This window comes from Mirounga angustirostris, unplaced genomic scaffold, assembly GCF_029215605.1.
Source record: "Mirounga angustirostris isolate CCGP_5_RB_7025 unplaced genomic scaffold, mMirAng1.0.hap1 SCAF_4, whole genome shotgun sequence".
NCBI lineage: Eukaryota > Metazoa > Chordata > Mammalia > Carnivora > Phocidae > Mirounga > Mirounga angustirostris.
Genome location: NW_026991712.1, coordinates 103,787,787 through 103,810,085, shown reverse-complemented (window position 1 = coordinate 103,810,085; position 22,299 = coordinate 103,787,787). Strand labels below are relative to the sequence as shown.

At 34.5% G+C, this 22,299-nt stretch overlaps 1 protein-coding gene across 6 annotated transcripts in view; it reads left to right on the top strand.

The window, feature by feature from the left end:
- RNPC3 (RNA binding region (RNP1, RRM) containing 3) overlaps positions 1-20,569 on the top strand; it is a 36,299-nt gene extending 15,730 nt beyond the window's left edge. The window contains exons 9-17 of one of the 6 annotated variants that reach the window (XR_010410808.1): positions 675-826; positions 3,969-4,130; positions 5,184-5,278; positions 5,368-5,426; positions 7,308-7,440; positions 8,354-8,425; positions 9,445-10,150; positions 10,925-10,999; positions 11,252-15,202. Coding sequence is in view for 2 of the 6 variants with exons in the window: in XM_045897081.3 (XP_045753037.1) it covers positions 675-826; positions 3,969-4,130; positions 5,184-5,278; positions 5,368-5,426; positions 7,308-7,440; positions 8,354-8,413 (661 nt within the window). In the remaining 4 variants the exon portion in view is untranslated. Of the gene's footprint in view, positions 1-674; positions 827-3,968; positions 4,131-5,183; positions 5,279-5,367; positions 5,427-7,307; positions 7,441-8,353; positions 8,426-9,444; positions 10,151-10,924; positions 11,137-11,251; positions 15,203-16,592 lie in introns of those variants that run through there. The other 5 variants (XR_010410806.1, XR_010410807.1, XR_006794422.3 and 2 more) reach the window with 5 other exon arrangements.
- The last annotated feature ends 1,730 nt before the right edge of the window (positions 20,570-22,299 follow it).

Here is a 22,299-nt window from a genome sequence, read left to right as displayed (position 1 = left end):
ACCTACGTATGTCTTGATACCACATCGCATGCTTTTAATCTCTATCGCAGCACTGAACAATTAAAGATAAATAACGTGAACCAAATTCAGTTTTCCAGTAGCCACATGAAAGGATTAAAAAGCTGATGAAATTAATTTTGATAATATATTTTATTTAACCCATTATATCCAAAATATTTTATTTCAGCATATAATTAATACAAAGTTGTCATAGTGTGTTGTGTATTTTATATATTTATATTTTAATTTGGGCAGCAATATTTCACGTGCTCATTAGGACACATGTGGCTAGTGGCAATTCTGTTGGATAGCATAGCTTTATTTATGTATGTAGAATTCAGAACATAAAAATGCTTATATTAAAAATAGAATGAATGTCTTTGCATATTGGTAAATATCTTTAAGTTTGGAATCAGTAGTCCCCAAGTACTGTCTCTGTCATTTAATGAGTGATATCCCTTAATCTCAGTCTCCTTATTTAACTAGTAATTTAATAGTATCCATATTAGCAAATTTGTTAGGATTTATTGAAGTATTAAATGTAAGTTATTTTGTGCAATGCCTATGGTATTGTGAGTGCTTTGTCAGTGTTAAATTTAAGGTAAATGGGAATAATGTTTTACTTAGGATTTTATTTGCAATTGCCAAGTAATACTGTGACTATTTATAAACAGCAGTTTACATCCAGTGCTGTTACCTTCAGATGTATTTGACCAACCACAACCTGTAGGTATTAAGAAAATTGAATTTCATATATCTACTGACATGCCATCTGCATTTAAGAAAGATCTAGAAAAAGAACAAAATCGTGAAGAACAAAATTATGGTAAGCACATTCTAGTTCTTTAATATGCTGTGTAAAAATTCTTCTCATTCTGCTTTTTGTGTTAGAATTAAATGTTTAAAATATGCAGTTAAACCTTCCTTAATGTCATGGAATATTATCCATTTTGAACTTTTTCATTAACTAAAATTAATGCTTAATGATGAAACCATTACTGTTGCCTTTTGCTAGTAATTAACTTTAGGGTGAAATTGAGTCTTGTTTTTGCTGATGTTTACATGAAAAATACAATAAAACAGTTCTACTGACTTATTTTTTCATTGTTAGTTGTGATGTTCTGTGGTTTTATTAGTATATTTGAATTACTGATTAGGAAACAAGCAGTGTGACTGTTACGTGTATTGTAGATTTCATGTAAATATTTTTTTATCCAAAAGACATGGAAGATTAATTACTAAGATACTGTTCTTAAGTTTAAAAGACAATTTATTAAAATTACAGATATTCTGTTTATTGTAGGCATTAATTTGATATAATGGCATTCCTTTGTTCCTTAATTTTAATTTCATAAATAATACAAACTTACAGAAAAGGTAATCAAAACAGGAGCATATAAAGTAAAAATTTAAAAAATTTTACCACCTCAAACCCCACTGTCCCCTATCTCACTACCATTGTTAATAATTAGGAATATAGCTATTCTTCCAGACCTTATCCTATACACGTGTAAACACATTTTCTCCTCTTGTTTTAAATGGGCATCATGTTTTATGTAGTGTTTGCCATTGACTTAATATTGACTTACTGAAAGCATACAGCCTAGCAGGCTCTATGCTAGGCACTAAAGGATAAGCTAGATGTGGTCTCTGATCTTCAGGAGTTTAAAGTCTAGTGGGAGTAGCTTACTGTATCAACATAAAAATACATACCTTTTTTTTTTTTTATGGCTGCATAATACTACATAGTACAGTTGTATGAATCTTTAATCATGCTCTGTTGATAGAAGTTGAGGTTGTTCCTGTTTTTTTACTATCTGAGAAACTACTGGAACATACATTTTGCACATGTATCTTTGAGCATTTGTGTGAATATGCGATCAGAGTTCCAGTAAGTTTTGCAAATGTAGTGAGTGGAAAAACTGATTTTTTTTTTTTACATTTTTTTTATTCTTATGTTAATCCCCATACGTTACATCATTAGTTCTAGATGAAGTGTTCCATGATTCATTGTTTGTGCATAACACCCAGTGCTCCATGCAGAACGTGCCCTCCTCAATACCCACCACCAGGCCATCCCATCCTCCCACCCCCCTCCCCTCTAGAACCCTCAGTTTGTTTTTCAGAGTCCATCGTCTCTCATGGTTCGTCCACCCCTCCGATTTCCCCCGCTTCATTCTTCCCTTCCCGCTACCTTCTTCTTCTTCTTCTTCTTTTTTTTTCTTAACATATATTGCATTATTTGGGAAAAACTGATTTTAATTCCTGTCTTTTCCAAGATTAGTGAGAAGGCATTGCCTTTTCAGATAGTTGCTTTTATTATTATTATTATTAAGGAGAATAGAACATATTTAACAGTTAAACTTGATTTGTAACTTTACAGTATTTCAGTGTATGGTATGAGGCTTCCATTTGTTCTCTTGTCCTGGCCCTGCTGGCATTAGGGGTGGGCTTGGGTCAGCCATTGGATCATAGTCTCCACCAGAGAGGCAGCATGTGCAGAACCCCTGCCCCAGAGCACAGTGCCTATGACAGAAGAGCAGTTGATAAATATTGGCTGTGAGAAACAAACAAGATGATCCAAGTAAAATAAAATGCTTGGCATGGTGCAAATGTCTAAAAATTAGCTGCTATTGTTTGTTGAAAAAGTGAACAGTAGGTAGGGCACAGATAGCTTTTTTGTTTCAATACTTCTATTTTTCTTTCTGTATATTTTTCTCTCTTATTTCATGTTAGTCACCCAGACACAAATTTTTACTTTTTTAAGCTTAATTTACTCAAGGGTGTAGACCAGTATGAGAGGATGACAGTCCTCCCATTCTACATCAGTGTTAATTAGTAACGTTGAAGTAACAGGAGAAGCAGTCTTAAGTTTTTCTCTATTGATACTTTCAGGCCACAGGAGATCTGTTTGTACAACAGTTTTTCAACATTATAAAGAAACTTTTTATAATTCTAAGTTTAGCATATTCTTTGCATCATTTTCATAGCTTTTTAGTTTTTTGCTTGTTTTTTGGTAGTATGACTAGAATTTTTCTAGTGAATATTTAACCCTATCCTTACTGTGCCAGTTTAATTTTTGCTGAAGCTAAAATTCATGTTTTGTAAATGAAATCCATTATGTTGCTATCTGAAATTAAAAATTTGTGGTGTTTTTGAATTTTCCTAATTGAGTAATTTCTTGAGTGTGAATACTTGTTTTTCTTCACTTCTTATAGGTTCTAAGAGTAGAATTGACTTCTTTTTGGTGGGAGGGTGGGGAAAGGCTTAATGAAGCTTTTTGGTATCCTCAAATTTCCATTTGTCTTATGATTTCAGCATATATGCTGATCTTAATCTTTTAATCATCTTTGATAAGATTGAAGATTGAATGCTGTTTCATAATATTCTGGTGTAGCACTATGAAGTCTTCAAACCCACTGTATGAATAATCTTGAATGAGCACATTCCATTACGGAATGCCTTTGATAATTATGTAGTTTATTTAATGAACTACAGATTTATTTCATATAATTATTAATAGTTCAAAGTGGATAGGTTAAACAGAATACTTATTATTGACCCCCCCCAACACACATTCTGCCTATCTTGCCCAATACATTTTACATTTTCGAGGTGCCCCTCTGGCACCTCAGACTAAATACGTTGAAAATGAATTCATTTTCTTTCCACTTTGCAGACCCTGTAAGTAGACCCACCAAGCAACCATTTGGCTGCTTAGCTATTGTCTGGCTGTTCTCATGTTACAGTGGCAGAGTTTAATAGCCATGACAGGAACCATATGGCCTGCAACGCCTAAAATACTTGCTATTTGAACCTTTACAGAAAAAGTTTGCCTACCCCTGTTCTAAAGAATTGAGAAAAACACTTAAGAGTTTTAGTGCCAAAAGATATCTTTAAAAATGGAAAACAAAACCTGTTTTGAAGGGTAGGAATTTTTAATGGCTGATGTTAATGTTAACTTTTAGATTTACCTGCTCCTGGAGGTGATGCACCCAATGTAGGATTTGGAAAAATCTTCCCTAAACCTAATTTGAACATCACAGAAGAGATTAAAGAGGACTGTGATGAAATGCCATCAGAATGTATTTCTAGAAGGGAGTTGGAAAAAGGCAGAATTTCTAGAGAAGGTAATTTCATGAAATAAACCAGTGCCTATTCTATGTCTTTGATGTGTCAGAAACAACAAATCTCTTCATGTTCTTTACCTTAATTAAAGGATATATATCAAAACATCTTCCCAGTTAATGTTTTTAATCACTGCTTTTGGTTTTAATACCCATATTTTGTAGGGAGGAAAGTATCTCTCGATACAGTGTTTTCAGTCTATCTATGGAAAAAATATTTTTGTTTTCATTCCTAAAACTTTTTATATAACATTTTAAAAAAATTAAGGGGCCCATGGTCTGGAGTTTTGTATTCCAAATACAGTGGATATATCATTACAATTCTGTGTTTGAGATGCATGCAAAGCAGTTGTTTAAAAAAAAAAAAAAAAAGTTTCAGTTATTTGGTAATTAAATGTCTGTGTTTAAGGATTTTATATCCTAACATGATAGTTTTCTTCTAAAGAATTTTTCCTGCTTTTAGTACATTTTAGGGAATTATTTAGGGGTTTTAGATTACATGTAGCATGTTACAATATTTCCCATAATAATGGGAAATAAACTTCCAACTAGCATTTTTGCATAGAACATCTGTTGTCAGGAACTGATTATTGATACTAGGAGTAGTGGTAGAAGCCACAGTTTGCATGAATTACTTGATTAGGTTTGAGTAATTCGTTCTTACATCTGACTGTGTTGGTGCCTGGTGGTTTGGGAAACTGACTTAAAGCAAGACAATGACAAAAGTGATTGATAACCTATTTATTTGCTTCAATCTTTTTTTAATAAGGTAGCTTTATCATAAAGGAGCTTCAGTAGTAGATATTTTATTGGACAAGTTTTAGTTATTTTAGATGGCCTGAAATTTTTAAGCTTATTTTCATATTATCAATTCAGATTTTTAATGAGTATTTTATTAAGAACATTGCTATTAATGGTTATGGTTCTGACATTTTCATAATGCTTGTTCTGTCTATTTAACACTTGTATTTGAATGTTTTTATAGTTTTTCTTTGAGAAAAGTAATGAAAATATCCTAATGTATGTATGTCCTCCTTTTGTTTTGCTTTTAATAAGAAATGGAAACACTTTCAGTTTTCAGAAGTTACGAACCTGGTGAACCGAACTGTAGAATTTATGTAAAGAATTTAGCTAAACATGTTCAAGAAAAGGTAAATAGAAATTTGTAAATTGACTTTATTGTTTTATCTTTTTTTCCCCCTGAACCTTCTTACTTGTCTTTTTCTTATTAAAATTCTAGGACCTTAAATTTATTTTTGGGAGATATGTTGACTTTTCCTCAGAAACACAACGGATAATGTAAGTGGGAGTCATATTCTCAAATTATGTTTTGTTTTTATCTGTTACAAATTAGCCCTTTTTTTTAATCCCAGCACTTTCCCTATAGAGATAAACATTATAGGAAGAAATGCTCTTATGTTGCCTAATTTTTAGATGTCTAAAGCAGTAGTCGGCAGAATTCTTCATAAATGGGCAGATAGAAACATTTTATATTTTTATTTTATTACAGGCCATACAGTGTCTGTTGGAGCTACTCAGTTCTATCTTTGTAGCATGTAAGCAGGCCTAAACAATACACACACTAATATTTATGACTGAGTTCCAGTATACAAACAGCATAAATTCCAGCCTTAATCCCCAGTTCTAAAGCAGGGATTCTCAAACTTTAACCTGTATAAGAATCACCTGAAGAGCTTAGTAAAAGCGTTTCCTGGGTCCATCGAGGTTGAGGTAGGGCCTATGAATTTGTATTTCTAAAAAGCTCATGGATGATGCCAAAGCTACTGGTCCAAAGACTACACTTTGAAAACAACTGCATTGATGACTCATTCAGGAGTATATGTAGCAGTCCGGCAGAATTTTTCAGATTCTTAAACTTGGCAGTAGCTTCCCTTCTTTTAATTAGTCTGCATTAAGCAAGGCTCCCAATTTTGTGAGAGCAAAAGGGGGATAGGATTTGTAAATGATATAAAAGCTAATGTTTCGAGTTAGAATTTCATTCTTTAAAATGCCATAATTAGTTAGCTCCAAAGTAGGTAAGACCCTCGGCCACATAAGTTAGAAGTAGGGAAAAGTAGAAAAGGTAAAGAGATAAGACTTTGAGTGGAGGTAATATGGAGGATAACTGGAACTAAGTTTTATTTTAATATTTTGATGTCTTATCTGGCCTATTTATACTCATTAGTGGCAGATATCTTTTCTTACCAGTATACCAAAAGTTTCTTTTGCTATGCATGCAAAATACTAGTCCTTTTTCTTGTTGCTACCTTTGAATCATGATTATAAGAAACAGAAAAAAATATATATGTATGAAATGTTTCATGTACATAAATATTTGTATACATTCCTCTATTTTTAGTGTTGCTGTAATTAAAATTTGAGGGGGAAAATAATTCTATATGGAAAAAGCTATATACATCAAAATGATAAATTAATAATTGCTTTTCGTGGGAGTAATTGTGTGAATTTAAAAAGTCACTGCATTTTTTAATGCTCTGTATAGACTATTGCAGTTGTAGGAAGTACTTTAGTTGTAAATTATGGTCTGGTTTTTCTGATTTTTGAATATCGTTTTCCCAAAAATGTTGAAAAATGAACATGTTATGGAATAATAGAACATTACACTTGGGAATAAAAAATCTGGTTTGTGTTTCTACTCTAATTTTAGCTGTCTTTATGACTTTGAAGAAGTCATGCATTCTCTGTAGACGTCACCTATAAAATGATGATTTTGACTAGATCAATAAGGTCATATCCTACTCTGAAGTTCTGTGTCACTTTTCTGTGGTTCCTGAGCCTTTCTGTTCTTGGTTATATAGTTGTTTTTTTGTCACTTGAATAGATAGTATTGAGTTGGCTGTATGAAATTTTTTAAACATAGAGATAGGAAATAAAAATTTAAGTTTGTTTTTAGAGTTCCTAGTATTATAATTTTTAACTTACATAAGTACACTTAACAGAGCTTTAGAAGGATATATATAAATTTATTATCAAACTTACTTTGAATCAATTAGAACAGTATACAAAACATAATTTTAGAAAGTCCGAGTAATGTTCTAATCAGACAGTATAGTCATTTTTACTCTGAAATGGCAAACATTTTAAATGTTCAACCCATTTCTATTCCCGTGATCAAAATTGTTTGATATTCTTCAAATCAAAACCGCTTTTTCTTCCTAGGTTTGATATACGTTTGATGAAAGAAGGTCGCATGAAAGGACAAGCTTTCATTGGACTTCCAAATGAAAAAGCAGCAGCAAAAGCCTTAAAGGAAGCTAATGGATATGTTCTTTTTGGAAAACCTATGGTGGTTGTATCCTTAAATAATCTATTCCAAAGACAGTGTGTTTTTCAGTAGAAGGGTATACTTGAAACTAATTTTTTTTTTTTTTAAGATTTTATTTATTTATTTGAGATAGAGCACAAACAGAACCGGGGTGGGGGCAAAGTGAGAGGGAGAAGCAGGCTCTCTGCTGAGCAGGGAGCCCGATGCAGGGCTTGATTCCAGGACTCTGGGATCATGACCTGAGCCGAAGGCAGACACTTAACTTACTGAGCCACCCAGGCACCCCTTGAAACTAATTTTTAAGTTATCCTTTAGAAATCTCAACAACTGGTATTCTAGCTTACTCAGTTATAAACATACTTAGCTGAGTCATATGGGTAGTTAGATTTTTATTGGAAAATAAAGGAACCTCAGTAGCATGAGGTTATTATAATTTAGCCATGTCTAAACATTTCATTTATACAGGTCAGAAATAACATTTTTAGGCAAGCCTAAAACACTACAGTATCTACAAATACACTTGGAGTCATTAAAAAAATGATTCATTGTAGTTTTACTCTTTTATGTTTTATTATAGATATTACAATTCATATTTCTATTTGAAAATTTTAACAACCAAAATATTGATTAAACATTCTGCTTTTAGTAGTTAATGCAGTTTGCAAACTAGAAATCAGTGGGATAGATGGAGTGAAGGTCCAGATGTAAAAAATAATTATAAAGAAAAGGTAAATTTTTTACTTCTGCAAATCATGGGCAGCTGGTAGGATGCACTCAAAAATAAAAAAAATATTTGACAAATAGCTGAGAGTAGGAAGACAAGTACAAGAGATACATTTTTAAAAACTGTACTCCTGCCCTACATTAGGAAGTTCTTAGTAATTATTTAGAGAAGACTACTGTCCTGTTTGTGAAAGAAACCTTAATTTTTAAATATTAGCAGTTTGCTCGATCTGCTAGACCAAAACAAGATTCTAAAGAAGGAAAAAGGAAGTGTTAAAAATTAATGAAGGTAAGTGTGGATATAACATAATAAAAGAACAAGACTTTCTTGAGATAAAATGAAGTATAAAAGCCTTCTAGAGTGATAATTCAGGTATCTCCTAAGGTTTTTAAAGGATAATTGATCAGTTGATCCATCTATCCATCCATGTCTCTATCACTCTGTGTGTGTCATTGTCTGTGCAGTTAATTCCCAATAAATTTCAAAATTTTAACTACAGAATAAAGCCCAAGTGTATGTAAAATTAAGTTTGGAGAATGAATTTATGAGGGGAATATGTCTTTGTCTTAAAACTTTTCAACCTATAGGAAAGCAGTGGTTCCTAAACTTGAACATGTATTACAGTCACCTGAAGGGCTGATAAAACAGCTAGGCTTCCTTCACCCTCATCCAGAGTTTCTGATTCAGTAGGCCTGGAGTAGGATCCTTGTATAATCTACCATGCCAGTATTCCTGTGCTCAGACCGGGAAAGTGTCCACCAAGCCAAGACCAGTTGGTCACTCTTAATGGGACCTAAGAATTTGCGTTACTGATTGCCATGTCACAGAAGTATTTACATATTTTTTTGTGGAATGAAATCTTTTGCCTTTCAAACAAGTAATTTTAATGCATACTTAAGTAATTTAATGAATAAAAATGATAGAATTAACCATTTTAAACTTCAAAGTTTGTGTTCTATTGATTTAAGAAACCTGAGTGGAAATATATTCTTTGTGTTCTATTTTAAATCTTTCTGCCTTTATATTTGGAAGAACATGAAGTTAACTCAGTCAGCTTTACTGGTGTTAAGCTGAAAAAATCATATAACTAAGGGAAAATTTTAATGTTTATTCCTTTTGTGAAATGCCTTGAATATTTGAATTTTATGAAGTATCTATACTGATGTAGTCAGAATTCTTACAAATACCTTAGTGGAACGGTTAAAAATTAACAATTTTCAGTGTGTGTTTAAAAAAATCATTTATTTATAAATCTAATGTGAGAACTGAGAAAAAAAATTAAACTGCATTCTGCTGTTCTTCTTTAGAAGCATTCCTGCGTAAATACTGCTGTATTACTGTCATACAAAGTGTATCCTTTCTTGTTGTATCCTTTTTGGGGCAGTGTTTTCTGTTTTCCTAGAAATGTTTTGTCCCTCCCCTACGCATTGATTCGGATTAAGCAATAGTTTTTTTTCTAATTTATTCAAATGAGATATTTCTAAAATTACCAATGTTGATTGGACAAATCACTTACGTGTTTTTTAGATCTGTTGCTGAATTTTCTATGCTGTTCCTGAGGTTATGTAATTTTTCTAGGGAAAGTTAGTGAATCAGGTCAACTTATTTACTTGGAGAATGTATGCATCTGCTTCAACACAGAATTTAGTCTTGTTTCTTATATTTATGTATTTCCTAAACCTAATTCAATAACATATGCTTTCTGTTTTATGATGTATCTGGTTTAGGTGTTCTATATAACGTATTGTAAAATTTGGGGAAAGGATTTTTTTTCTTTTAAAAAAGTATATATATTGAAAATTAAAATACCTGAATTTCTTTGTAAATTCCAAGAGTAGCAGACTTCATATCTGAGGTTTTATTATTGATACTTCCTTTGAGATAGATAGCAAGTAGAAGTATTTTTTTTTTCCTCTTTCTTTCTCTAAACAAAAGGAATGAGAAAAGAGGAACAGAGGGAAGAAGACATAATGTTGACTCAGGGTAGCACCTTAAGTGAAAAGAAACAATCTGGTAGGTATATGTAGTAACAGTGGTTTCCAGACTGGTTGATAAACCAGAATTACCTAAAACAGTGGTTCTTAATCTTGGCCACATTTTGGAATCACCTGGGAAACTTAAAAAAATCTGATGAAGGAAAAAAAAGGCTAAAATGTACTGATGTCAGGGTTTCTCCCCATTTTGATTTAATTGGACTGGCGCACAGCACAGATACTGGAATTTTTCAAACCTCCTAATGTGTGACCAAGGTTGAGAACCACTGAGGAAGGATTTTTACATTTAAAGATTCCTGGACTCTCTCCTAAAACTAATAAATCAGAATTTCTGGGAATGGGACCAAGAATCTAATTTGAAAAGGTATCTTTAGTAGTTCAAGGACTGACCAGTTTGGATACTAATTTGTTAGATTAAAATGGTTAGGTGCTTATACCAACCTAGCCATCCAACCTTCTGTAAGTAGGAAAATCAAGAATTGGAGCCTCTGCATGTTTTGCAAATCCTGCTCTTGCTAGTACTAGGAAAGCAATTCAAAATTCTGTTAATAATTATTATCATTCAAGAGTACAAAAAATTAGATATTGAAGTTGCTGTTTTTTGTAGACAGTTAAAATGTTTAATGTTATAAATCACAGTTTCTATATAAGCTGTTTATTTAGACAATTAAAAATTTGTAGTACTGACATGATTCACTAATTTTCTAAATATGAATGTGTTTTAAAATAACTAAAAGCTAATGAGCTGTTTTATAATCATAATTATTTTTAATGAACTCTTATGATGTTTTAGGTTCCTTCTGATTCCATGTCTTCCAACTGCTTTCCAACTTTAAGGAGAAGAAATTGACACCTGGACTATGGAACTGTGCGTAACTAACAGCTTTTAAAGTATATTTAAAAATTAAATCTATATGCATTTAAATCAGTTTATTGGAGATATATTACATGTATTTTAATCATCTTCCTCATATATAATAAATTATTTTCTTTCCAATAAAATAATGTTCTTAATTTTTTTATCTTGTTTAATACACTTGGAAAGTGTAATTTGATAATTACATAAAATTTTGAAGGTAATTTTACAATACTAAATAGAAATTTTCTTTTATGATTACAGATACTGCCCTCTGCCCTTCTTTTCATTTTTACCTGGATACCAATGCAGTTAAACATACTTTTTTTTTTTTTTTTTAAAGATTTTATTTATTTATTTGAGACAGAGAGAATGAGAGACAGAGAGCATGAGAGGGAGGAGGGTCAGAGGGAGAAGCAGACTCCCCGCCGAGCAGGGAGCCCGATGCGGGACTCGATCCCGGGACTCCAGGATCATGACCTGAGCCGAAGGCAGTCGCTTAACCAACTGAGCCACCCAGGCGCCCAAACATACTTTTTTATAGTAATATTATTTCTTATTTCTTGTAATTATTTTAGGAGTGGTTTTGTTTGTCTGGCTATGACTTTTGTTTTTTGTTGTTGTTGTTTATTTTGGATTTTTTTTAATAGTGGCAGATTTTCCCCACTTTAGGAAATTTGTATTCTTGCCCTAATGTCGTCTTTTATTTTCGTGCCCCCAAATCGATCAGATTATCACATAAGGGTGTAAATGTTTCCCATACAAAAGTATTGTGTTATCTTAGTGAAATTAGCTTCAGCTATGTGTTAATAAGAAAACTTTGCTATATTTAATTTGTTCTTATTAGTACTGTCCTGTGAATATATAATAATAACTTCACCAGAATCAATGCCCAGAGACTTGGTCTTTGTTGGAATGCTTTTGTGAATCACAGCTTTTGTCTCCTAGCATTGTGAAATAATGAAAATGGGAATTTTAAAGATAGGAATTAGAAGTATGGAGAAGTGAACCCCAGAACATGCTCATTTTTAGATGTCAGGTATATAAAGAATTTAGATGTCAGTATATAAACCAAACAAAGAAAATATCTCAGGTAGGAAGGGGTGGTGAAATATATCAGATCTGTTCTTGACAGATCTCTCCTTGACAAACTGATCTGATGAATGAAGAAATGAGAGGACGTATTAAAGAGAATGGTAGAGAGGAATTTAATATAGTGAGAATTGAAGACAACCATGTTAGAGAGTCTTGCTCTCGGGGGGATAGAGAAATGGGCTGTTAATGCAGGGGGGTATAGTATCAAGAGGGTTTTGATTTTGTTTTGTAAAGATTGAAGATATAGCAGGTTTGTATGGACTAATCCAGTAGGACTAACCCAGCAGAGGAAAAAACAAATATGATGCATGAAGGAGAGGGATATTGTTGGAGCTACAGATATGGTATGCAAATAGAAGAGTTAGTTTTAAAGATGGGCGTGTAAATGGCTCATTGATAGCAGGGAGAAAGGATGGATTGTGTAGGCCTAGATACTTGTAGTTTGCTGGATATATAGGAGGAGCATGTAAAAGTTGTATGATATTTTTTCTGTGAAATAGGAAGCAAGGTCACAGAGGGAAAGAGTATTGGATTGAGGAAAGAAAAGAAGGTGTAAAATAGACACTTAGGAAAGTGACAGAGTGAATAGATTCTTAGAAGGATGGCTAGACAGTACTTAAAGTGGTCAGTTGAAGTCTGTTAATTTAAGTGAGACTAGTCAAATGATTTTGTGTTTTCCTCCAATGATGTTGAGCCTCGGTGCCATCACTGAGTAGACAGGAGTTGAATTTAATAAAGTTGGAATTTTCCTAGATGAATACAACAAAGTGGGAGGAAGGAAAAGGTGTTGATATACTCAAGGGAATGATTATAAAGAAAAGACATAGAGATCTGGGTAAAGAGCAAAGTGAGAAAATGAAGGTTGAGAAACAATGGAAAAATGGTATGATCAATTATATATAGATTGCAGTATGACTGAAGAAATGTTGGAGTTATTTACTAGAGGTAGGAAGTAGAAATTTGAGAGGTCCAAATAAGAGAATAACATGACAAATTGACAAAGGCAGAGAATACTGTAATTAGTGTCTATAAGTTCTAGAATGTGAACATGGTAGTTAAGTGACAACAGGGTCATGGAAAGAGATGAATTAAAGAAATTGAGAAACTTGAGTAAGAAAAGGATCATCTAAGTGGATTTTGAAATTATTAAGAATTATGACAGGAATAGTGAGCCAAGATCTAAGTAAAATTACCTCTTAGAACATACAATTCTGTTAGATATGGAAAAAGCAGTATTTAAAAAAAATCAGTTTATAAAACTCTTTCTACAGTGACAGGAAATTCAGCCTAATTTACTGAAAACTAGTGTATTACAGTGGTTTTATAGTTGTAGATTCTGACACCAAATCTTGTTTCTGAGGTTTAATTGCTTTATCACCTTGGGCAGGTTCTATCCATTTCCATGGAGATAATCAATACTTATGGTAGGATTGTTGTAAAGATGATTTGATGAACATAAAATACTTAAAACAAGTCTGGGGTGTGTGTGTGTGTAGTCAACTTCTCAGTAAATATTAGCTCTTAATAGTGGTTGTGGTGGTTCTCAGCTCACACCAATTCCAGGTGGCATAAAGATTTTGATGTCTTAGACAAAACTTCGACAAGACTTCAATTATCTTGCCAATGTAATGACCCACACTTCTAGTGCTTCTGAGTGAGGAAAAATTGCCTCGATTATTCAAGGTTCTTCTAGCTGGTCTAAGAATTAAATTGACATGAGACGTAATTCATAATTTCTTAACAACCTTAAGTTAGCTTTAATACTGAATATTTTCCCAGTTCACGTGAACTTGAAATTCATTTGGATTGTGTTTCTTTTTTATTTTTGAGAATATTTATGAATGCAAAACTTATAAGTGCTTAATTTTCTTTAAGCCAATCAAATAGAGCTCTTCTACAAAATCATTTGAGCAATTCTAACTGGAAAATGCCATATATCCACAATAGACACATACTGACAGATGCAGAAAACTTACCATTATTAATATTTGAGGAGAAAGGGGCAAGAGAACCCTTTTGCAGTTTGTATTTTTAAAAAATATCTACTTCCTTCTTTTTTTTCTTTACTCAGGCAATTGTGGGCTGTGTGTACACTCCAGAGATACAAGATTTATAACTATAAGAGACAAAGAATGTAAGGGTTTTTTTTTTTCCCCTAAGAATTATAGGGTAATTGCTATTTAGAATTTACCTTCCTTTTCTTAAGTAGAGGACAATTCTGTTTCAGTATCCTGATTTTTTATAGTACCTATAAGCATTTTGAGAGGAATAGGTGAGGTTTTGGGATTGGTAGAGATGGCGGGGGTTGCTTCTAGAGTTGCATTTCTGGTTTTGTAGAGATTTGCCAGGCACAGTTGTTGCTAATTCCCAGAAAAAACTGAATTACAGCCTGAATATCAAGAGATTGATCAGCTTTTTTAACTAAACTTGACTCCTTAGATCAGGGAGATTTCCACCTAAAGTGGGAATCAGGTTTATATCTTTGTAAAAAAAAAAAAAAAAAGTCTGTATAAATCATGTTAACTAAAGCCTTCTTTCTTCACAATTCAATCTTGGCTTCTATTAGCCCCTGAATATCAGTCTTCTGCTCTTCATTTGTAGGAGGGCCAGGAAAAATTATGGTCATCTCTTTCTTTTTTAGTGGGGAGGATGTGAATCTTTCCAATTTCTCTTTAAATTTGGTGGGCTCTTTTGAAAGTGGAGGTAAAATTGGGCTTTATGAGTTACAAGATTTGTTGCTATCCAAGGGACATGAAATTTTTTCCCTCCTGGGTTTGGGGGGGTGGGGGGAGGTGGGAATCCAGGGTATATCTGCAAAGGACATGGCATAAGAATGCCTAAAGCTGGCAGAGCCTGTTTGTAGAGCTTTAGAAAGTAGGAGTTAAAAGAAATAGCCAAGTGACATAATAAAATTAAAAAAAAAAGAAAGAAAGAAATAGCAAAGTGAGCCCTATCACTTGTCTTCAGTGCTTCTGTTAAATTCACTTCATGAGTTTTAGCATTTATATGAGTAATGTATATACATTGACTCTGGAGTTTAGGCTGGAGTGCTCTATACCCTTATAAGGAAGGGTAAGTTAAAACAGGCAGATGGAGCTGGTTTTTAAGAAGGGGAATTTACCTTGGATGTGGACATCAGTTTTTGTCTTAAGTCTAACTTCTGTTCTTTCACCTTGTTAAGGGAGTCCCTAAGTCCCTACCCCTAGTAAGTATACTAATAAGACAATTGAGAGCTCTGTATAAGGATTTTTTTTCCTTTGAAATGTAGCCAATTTAAAAGATTTCATGTCTGACCATTGATGAGTAGGCTCTTACTAATTTTAATAGCAACTCAAACCAAGAAGCCTTTTTTTTTTTTTTTTTTTGGAAAGACCCAGGGGCAATTTCTAGGCTTAGACCATGGGTGCAAGAGGCATCCTTGGAGAGGGCATAGATGATATAGTCCCCATGATCCGCAAGTTTACTCCCAGAAATAGTCTGAGAAAGCAAATGCCTTTTTTACACAGGCAATAAGGATGCTTTAGTGAAAACAGTGTCTTTGATCACCCACAAAAACCTGAATTGCCTCCAGTTAACAGACCTACTAATCTGTGACACCAGGCAGGTGCAGTATACTGGAATGGGACATTTTAGCACTAACAAGCAACAAAGGTTAAGAGCACAAAAGTCCCTTATGGACTGGGACCTCTTATGACTTACTTTTTGAGGGCTGTCATGGCTAGACAGTGTTGCTAGCAACTTTATGTCTCAAAACCCCACTCTTACTTGGCTACCAGGGTGTACCCCAGTAAGTGCATTGTCTGCATGGTGGAGACCAGAGAAAATCAAGTTCTCAAGACAAAAGGAAAAACCTTATCCAGATTTTACGTGTGGGACCCACAGCAAAGTTTGTTGAAACATATGCCCATCTGATAAGAACTATGAACTCAACAGTCTATAATGTTAGTTTGAACAGCAGGCTTATAGGGGCCTATGCTGGTATTTCCCTATAGGAATTCCCTTTTATAACAACATAAAAGACAAAAATAGTGACCATCTCTGGGGAGGAAATGGATTAATAAAACCAAGAGTACTCTATTGAATTTATCAGAGATGCTGAGCCCATGGAGTATTTCCAAAAATACTTTTTCCTGCTAATGCTAAATTTAGAAAGAAAAAGGACTCTAACCACTCTTGTCCCACCAGATCTTGCAGACAGATTCCAGGAGGCTGACATGGTAAGAAATCTTACTTTTGCTAGCTGTTTATCAGATGTCCCAGAGTTTCTCAGGTACAGCAATCACAGGGTGAACAATATTTAGCCAGTTGAAGTTTATCCTGCCAACTAGCCAGTTGTTGGGGAGGAAAAAATTTCCTTCAAGATTTTCTTACTGGTCTAAGAATTAAATTGACATGAGACAGATTAATAGCAGGAAAAAACAAATTAGAATTACATGTACATGGAGGCCTAATAGTAGCATTGAGTCTCAAAGAAATGTCCAAGTTCTATGCTTTTATACATTTTAAGCAGATGTTGCCAGGTGAACTGCAGAAACCCTGAGCCCTGGGTTTTCAACCCAGCCCATCCTGAAGGAGTCACCGAAAGTTCTCTTGTCTTGTCTTGAGAAAAGATTCAAGGAGACACTCTGTTAACAGTGGGTAAGTGACATAAGTGGGGAAGTTTATATAAAGTGAAAAGTGATGGACATTGGGGAGGGTTATGTGCTATGGTGAGCACTGTGAATTGTGTAAGACTGATGAATCACAGACCTGTGTCCTTGAAACAAATAATACATTATATGTTAAATAAATAAAGTGAAAAGTACACTCTAGAGATAGGAGAGCAAGTGAGCTCAAGAGAGTGAGCGAGCTACGAGCTATGTGCCCTGAAGGTTGGGTTTCTATCTTTTATTGACAGTTGTTAACTAGAGGGTAGAATATGTATTACTTGGGGCAGGAAGCAGGGTTTTGTATTTTTTCTTCCTAATCTGGTCAGGGGTTTCCTGTCATGGCATCCATCATCTGGGGCCTGTCTGGTTTGATCAGGTTTCTTATGGAATGGTGCCAGCACAGGCCTCTGATTTTCCCAAGAGCTAGCCATAACTTCCTCCTTGCTGGCCTCCAGGTATTTTGTTAGAACCTAACTGCCTATTCCAACACAGAGAGACATTAGTCAGCAAGGAACTGACAAAATAAAGAAAACTTAACCTTTTGAAGCTTGAAATAGTAAAGGATTCTAAACAGAATTTGGGCGGTGGTTGTAAATTACTAAAAGTAACAAGGCTTGTTTATACAACTTTCTTGTCTCTGAATTCCCTATCTGGTGATAAGGATATCTCAGGGAGAGTGCCTTTCACATGGGAGATTTATTTCCTGCTTTCTGGAGACACGGTGGGAAGGGGAAGAGCATTCTTAATAATCAGTATGCCAGAGTGGCACATTTGGGACTGCCTGTCCTAGGCCTCCACACTTCCTTACCACAACTGCACCATGAGACTTTGACCAAAGTGTAAGAATGTTGGTGTCTAGGAATTAACCTGTTTGTGGATAATGCACAACCATTCCACTCTATTTCATTAATTGAGCATATGACCCAAACAGGTCCAATTAGAAGCATTTCCAGTTCTTGTACAGATTTTTTTTTTTTTTTTTTAAACTAGACAGAGCTGTGCCTGGAGCTGCTAACCATTATCCTGATAATTGTGATGATAGTTCATTTTCAGTTAGATTTAAAAAAAGAAAATTCATCATGGAGAAGTACTAGTAATTTAAACCTGTAGCAAAAGCCCTAACAGCTAGTGTATCATGGAATTTTTTAGTTACTTTAAATGAAATAAACTTGAAATAAGTACTTTTTCCTTTTGTTGGAGGGATTTGGCACTCTTAACAGACTAAGTATGGGTCATATATGTCACCCTTAAGATAGAAGGAGTGACGTTTCATATAAGCCACATGAAGTGAGAGTTTAAAAGCCTTGTTCTCCAAAGGAAAAGCATAGAGCTATGAAATCAAGAGAGAAAGTAGGTACTACACAGCCAAAAACAAATGTTTTACTACAGTGTATATAATATATAAAACTCATATTTCCACATGGTGATTTTCCACTTATGCCTTATACAAGGACTGGGAATAGTATGAGGCAAGTGAGGCAAATATGGTGTAAGATTTAAGGAGTCACTCAGAATAATGCAAGTACTCTTCATCCCAACCTAGCATGACTCTGCCTCCTACTATTAGTAACATGAATAGAATCAGCATAATCCTGATTAGGTAAATCAAACAAAAGGCAGTAGCATTCAGGATCTGCTTTAAATGATTTGGAAAGTATTTGCTATGCAAATGAGATTCTATTAAAATCAGTATCAAGAGATACCAAGGCTTTTATTTATTTATTTTTTAAAGATTTTATTTATTTATTTGACAGAGAGAGACACAGCAAGAGAGGGGACACAAGCAGGGGGAGTGGGAGAGGGAGAAGCAGGCTTCCTGTGGAGCAGAGAGCCCGATGTGAGGCTCGATCCCAGGACCCTGGGATCATGACCTGAGCCGAAGGCAGATGCTGAACGACTGAGCCACCCAGGCACCCCGATATCAAGGCTTTTAAAAGAAGTAAGGGGAAATATTTATTAAGCACCTAAAATTCAAAAGGCACTGTACTGAGTGCTTGTAGCAATTTGATCTTAACCGCTCTGTAAGAAGAGAACACTTCCCATTATGAGTAATGGAGGAGGTTTTTTTAAATTTTGCTATAAGTTAATAAGATACTTTGTTAGATCTGTAACTTATTATTGCATATAAAACAAAAATATTGACCTTAGTATGATTGTTTAGGAGAGATGAGAGCCAGCCACATGTGTTAGGTACTTAACTGATGATCCTCAGGAGGAATACTGTTCTCACTCCAAGAACTTAAGCTACTATGTATCCGTCAGAAAGCAAACTGTTGTAGAGGTATAACATTCATGTAAAGGCCAGTAGGGAACCTAAAATAAATAGCTCAAATTCAGTAAATTTGGAGGAAAAAAAAAAAAAAATACTGGGAAAGGGAGACCCTGCACCCAACAAGCATAAGCTTTAATGCCTTGGGGTAAAGCTAGGGGATCAAACAACACTTTAGAACATCTGTGATTAAAAGGGCTTATATCCATTAAAAACTGCACCAACTGACAATGAGAAAAGGGGTATTTACACAAGAAATTTTAATTTTTTCAAATTATGACGTAGCAATGATATACCAAGATATTTGAAAATCTTAAGAGTTCAAGAAAGTCTGAGCAAGAGATTAATTTGTTGTATGAAACTTCTCAGAGCTTAGAAAAAGATACACAAAATACCATTAAAATTATTCTCCAGAGACATATAATATCTTGCTGTGTAAGAAAAGGATGGAAGGGAAAGATTGAGGTTTGAATTGGGCAGTTCTCTATATATTGTACATTTCTTTTAAAAAGTATTTGAAGAATATTTTGGTAAAATGTTAACATCTGTTAAATCTGGGTCTTGGGGCATAGGGCTTGTAATTTTTTTGTTGTTGTTTTACATTTTTCTGTATGACATATATATCATAACTTGAATGAAAATAGCAGAACATCTCTAATCCAGTGTTTTGCAGCTTTTTTTTTTTTTTAAGATTTTATTTATTTATTTGAGAGAGAGAATGAGAGAGAGCAAGTACATGAGAGGGGGGAGGGTCAGAGGGAGAAGCAGACTCTCCGCCGAGCAGGGAGTCCGATGCGGGACTCGATCCCGGGACTCCAGGATCATGACCTGAGCCGAAGGCAGTCGCTTAACCGACTGAGCCACCCAGGCGCCCGATTGCAGCTGTTTTCTTATTGCCCTCCCCAAAGCAACATATTTAGAATTTTTTTAACAGTTGCTCCACATGAAATTTTAATGTCCTAATACACTTTTTTGATTTTGAACTGTGTAAAAATCTGTCTTTATGGATAAAAATAGGAAGATTTTCTATCTTTCCCATCCCAAGAACTAAAACAGTGAACACATGATTTGATACCATAAAATATTAACACGTTCAAAACCTTAACAGATCATATAATGTTCTCTGACCTTAGTTGAACTAAATTAGGTATCAGTATCTAAAAAACAAAGAAAAGGAGGGGGGCTCCTGGGTGGCTCAGTCGTCAAGCGTCTGCTTTTGGCTCAGGTCATGATCCCAGGGTCCCAGGATCAAGCCCCGCATCGGGCTCCCTGCTCAGTGGGAGGCCTGATTCTCCCTCTCCCACTCCCCCCTGCTTGTGTTCCTGCTCTTGCTTTCTCTCTCTCTGTCAAATAAATAAATAAAATCTTTAAAAAAATAAAATAAATAAATTAGGTATCCATAATAGAAAGATTTGAAAAGTGCTTAAATTTCTGAATATTAAATAATATTTCTAAATAACATGGATCAAGACAATTCTTAAGGGAAATTAGATAGTACTTGAACTGAATGAAAGTACAAATTGATCAAAAATTTGTGGAATACACCAAAGGAGTGTTTAAAGGGAATTTGCTTATATTAGAAAAGAAGAAAAATCACAGATTGATGATCAGCTTTTCTACCTTAAGGAACTAGAAAAAGAAGAGCAAATTAAATGCAGAACAAGCAGATAAGGGAAATAAAAATAAGCATAAATCAGTGAATTTGTAAGCAGGACAGTAGAAAATACTGTAAACAAAACTAGTTCCTGAAAAGACCGATAACATTGAAAAAGTTCTAGCCAGATTGCAAAGAAAAAAACACCCCCAGAGCTGTAAGAAAATATTTGGAATATTTTGAACAAATTTATTTCCATAAATTTTCAACTTTGATGAAGTGGGTCCATATCATAAAAGGGACAAACTACCAAAGCTTGTGTGAGAAGTAGGTGACCTGAACGATCCTATATCTACTTAATACATTTACTTTGTAGTTAAAAATCTTCCTTCCTTTCTTTCTTGCAAAGAAAACGTAAGGCATAGATAGTTTCACTGGTGAATTTTGTTAAACATTAACTGAAACCAACAGTTCTTTAGAAGACAACACATCCAAATTCATTTTATGAGTCCTATACTACCCTGATGCTAAAACAAGACAAGATACTAAGAAAATGATGTATCACTCTGTCTCATGAGAGTAAATGTAAAAATCCTCATCAAAATATTAAGAAGTTGAATCGATAATATGGGGGGAGAGTATTTTATAAATCATGATAAAATGCAGTTGATCTTGGGAAAAGCAGGCTAGTCCAACCTTTGAAAATCAATTGTAATCCATCAACAGACTAAGGAAGAAAAAGCATAGCTCGGGGTGCCTGGGTGGCTCAGTTAAAGCGTCTGCCTTCGGCTCAGGTCGTGATCCCAGGGTCCTGGGATCGAGCCCCACATCGGGTTCCCTGCTCTGCAGGAAGCCTGCTTCTCCCTCGCCCACTCTCCCCTGCTTGTGTTCCCTCTCTCGCTGTGCTGTGTCTCTCTCTGTCAAATAAAATCTGTAAAGAAAAAAAAGAAAAAGCATAGCTCATCGTAATGAACGAAAACCTTTGATAAAATTAAACATTACTAATAAAAACTCAGTAAAATAGGAATAGAGAAGAGCTTCCTTAATCTGGTAAATAGTGTTTACAAAACTTAACTGCTATCCTAACGGTTAAAAAACTGAATGTTTTCCTCCAAGATTGAGAACAAGGTAAGAAAGTGCACACTAATCCCTTCTTTTCAACATCTGACAGCCAGTGCATAAAACAAAAAAGAAAAGCCATACAAATTAGAAATGAAGAAGTAAAATTGTCCCCATTCAGAGGTGACATGATTGTTTATGTAGAAAATCCCAAAGAATTAAGGAGTCTACTACACCTAATAAGGTAAGGAAGGTTGCAAGATTCAAAGTCAATAATTAGGGGCGCCTGGGTGGCTCAGTTGGTTGGGCGACTGCCTTCGGCTCAGGTCATGATCCCAAAGTCCTGGGATTGAGCCCCGCATCGGGCTCCCTGCTCTGCAGGGAGCCTGCTTCTCCCTCTGACCCTCTGCCCTCTCATGCTGTTTCTCTCTCTCTCTCGCTCTCTGATAAATAAAATCTTTAAAAAAAAAAAGTCAATAACTGGATATTGAATTTTTTCCCTAAAAAATGCCATTTGCAATAGCACCAAAAGAAATAATAGGTAGAAGTCTACCCAGATGTGTACTGAACCTGACAACCCTTCATAAATTTTGATAATGAAAGGTGAAAATCTAAATGGGAGAGATTCTGTGTACATGAGTCAAAA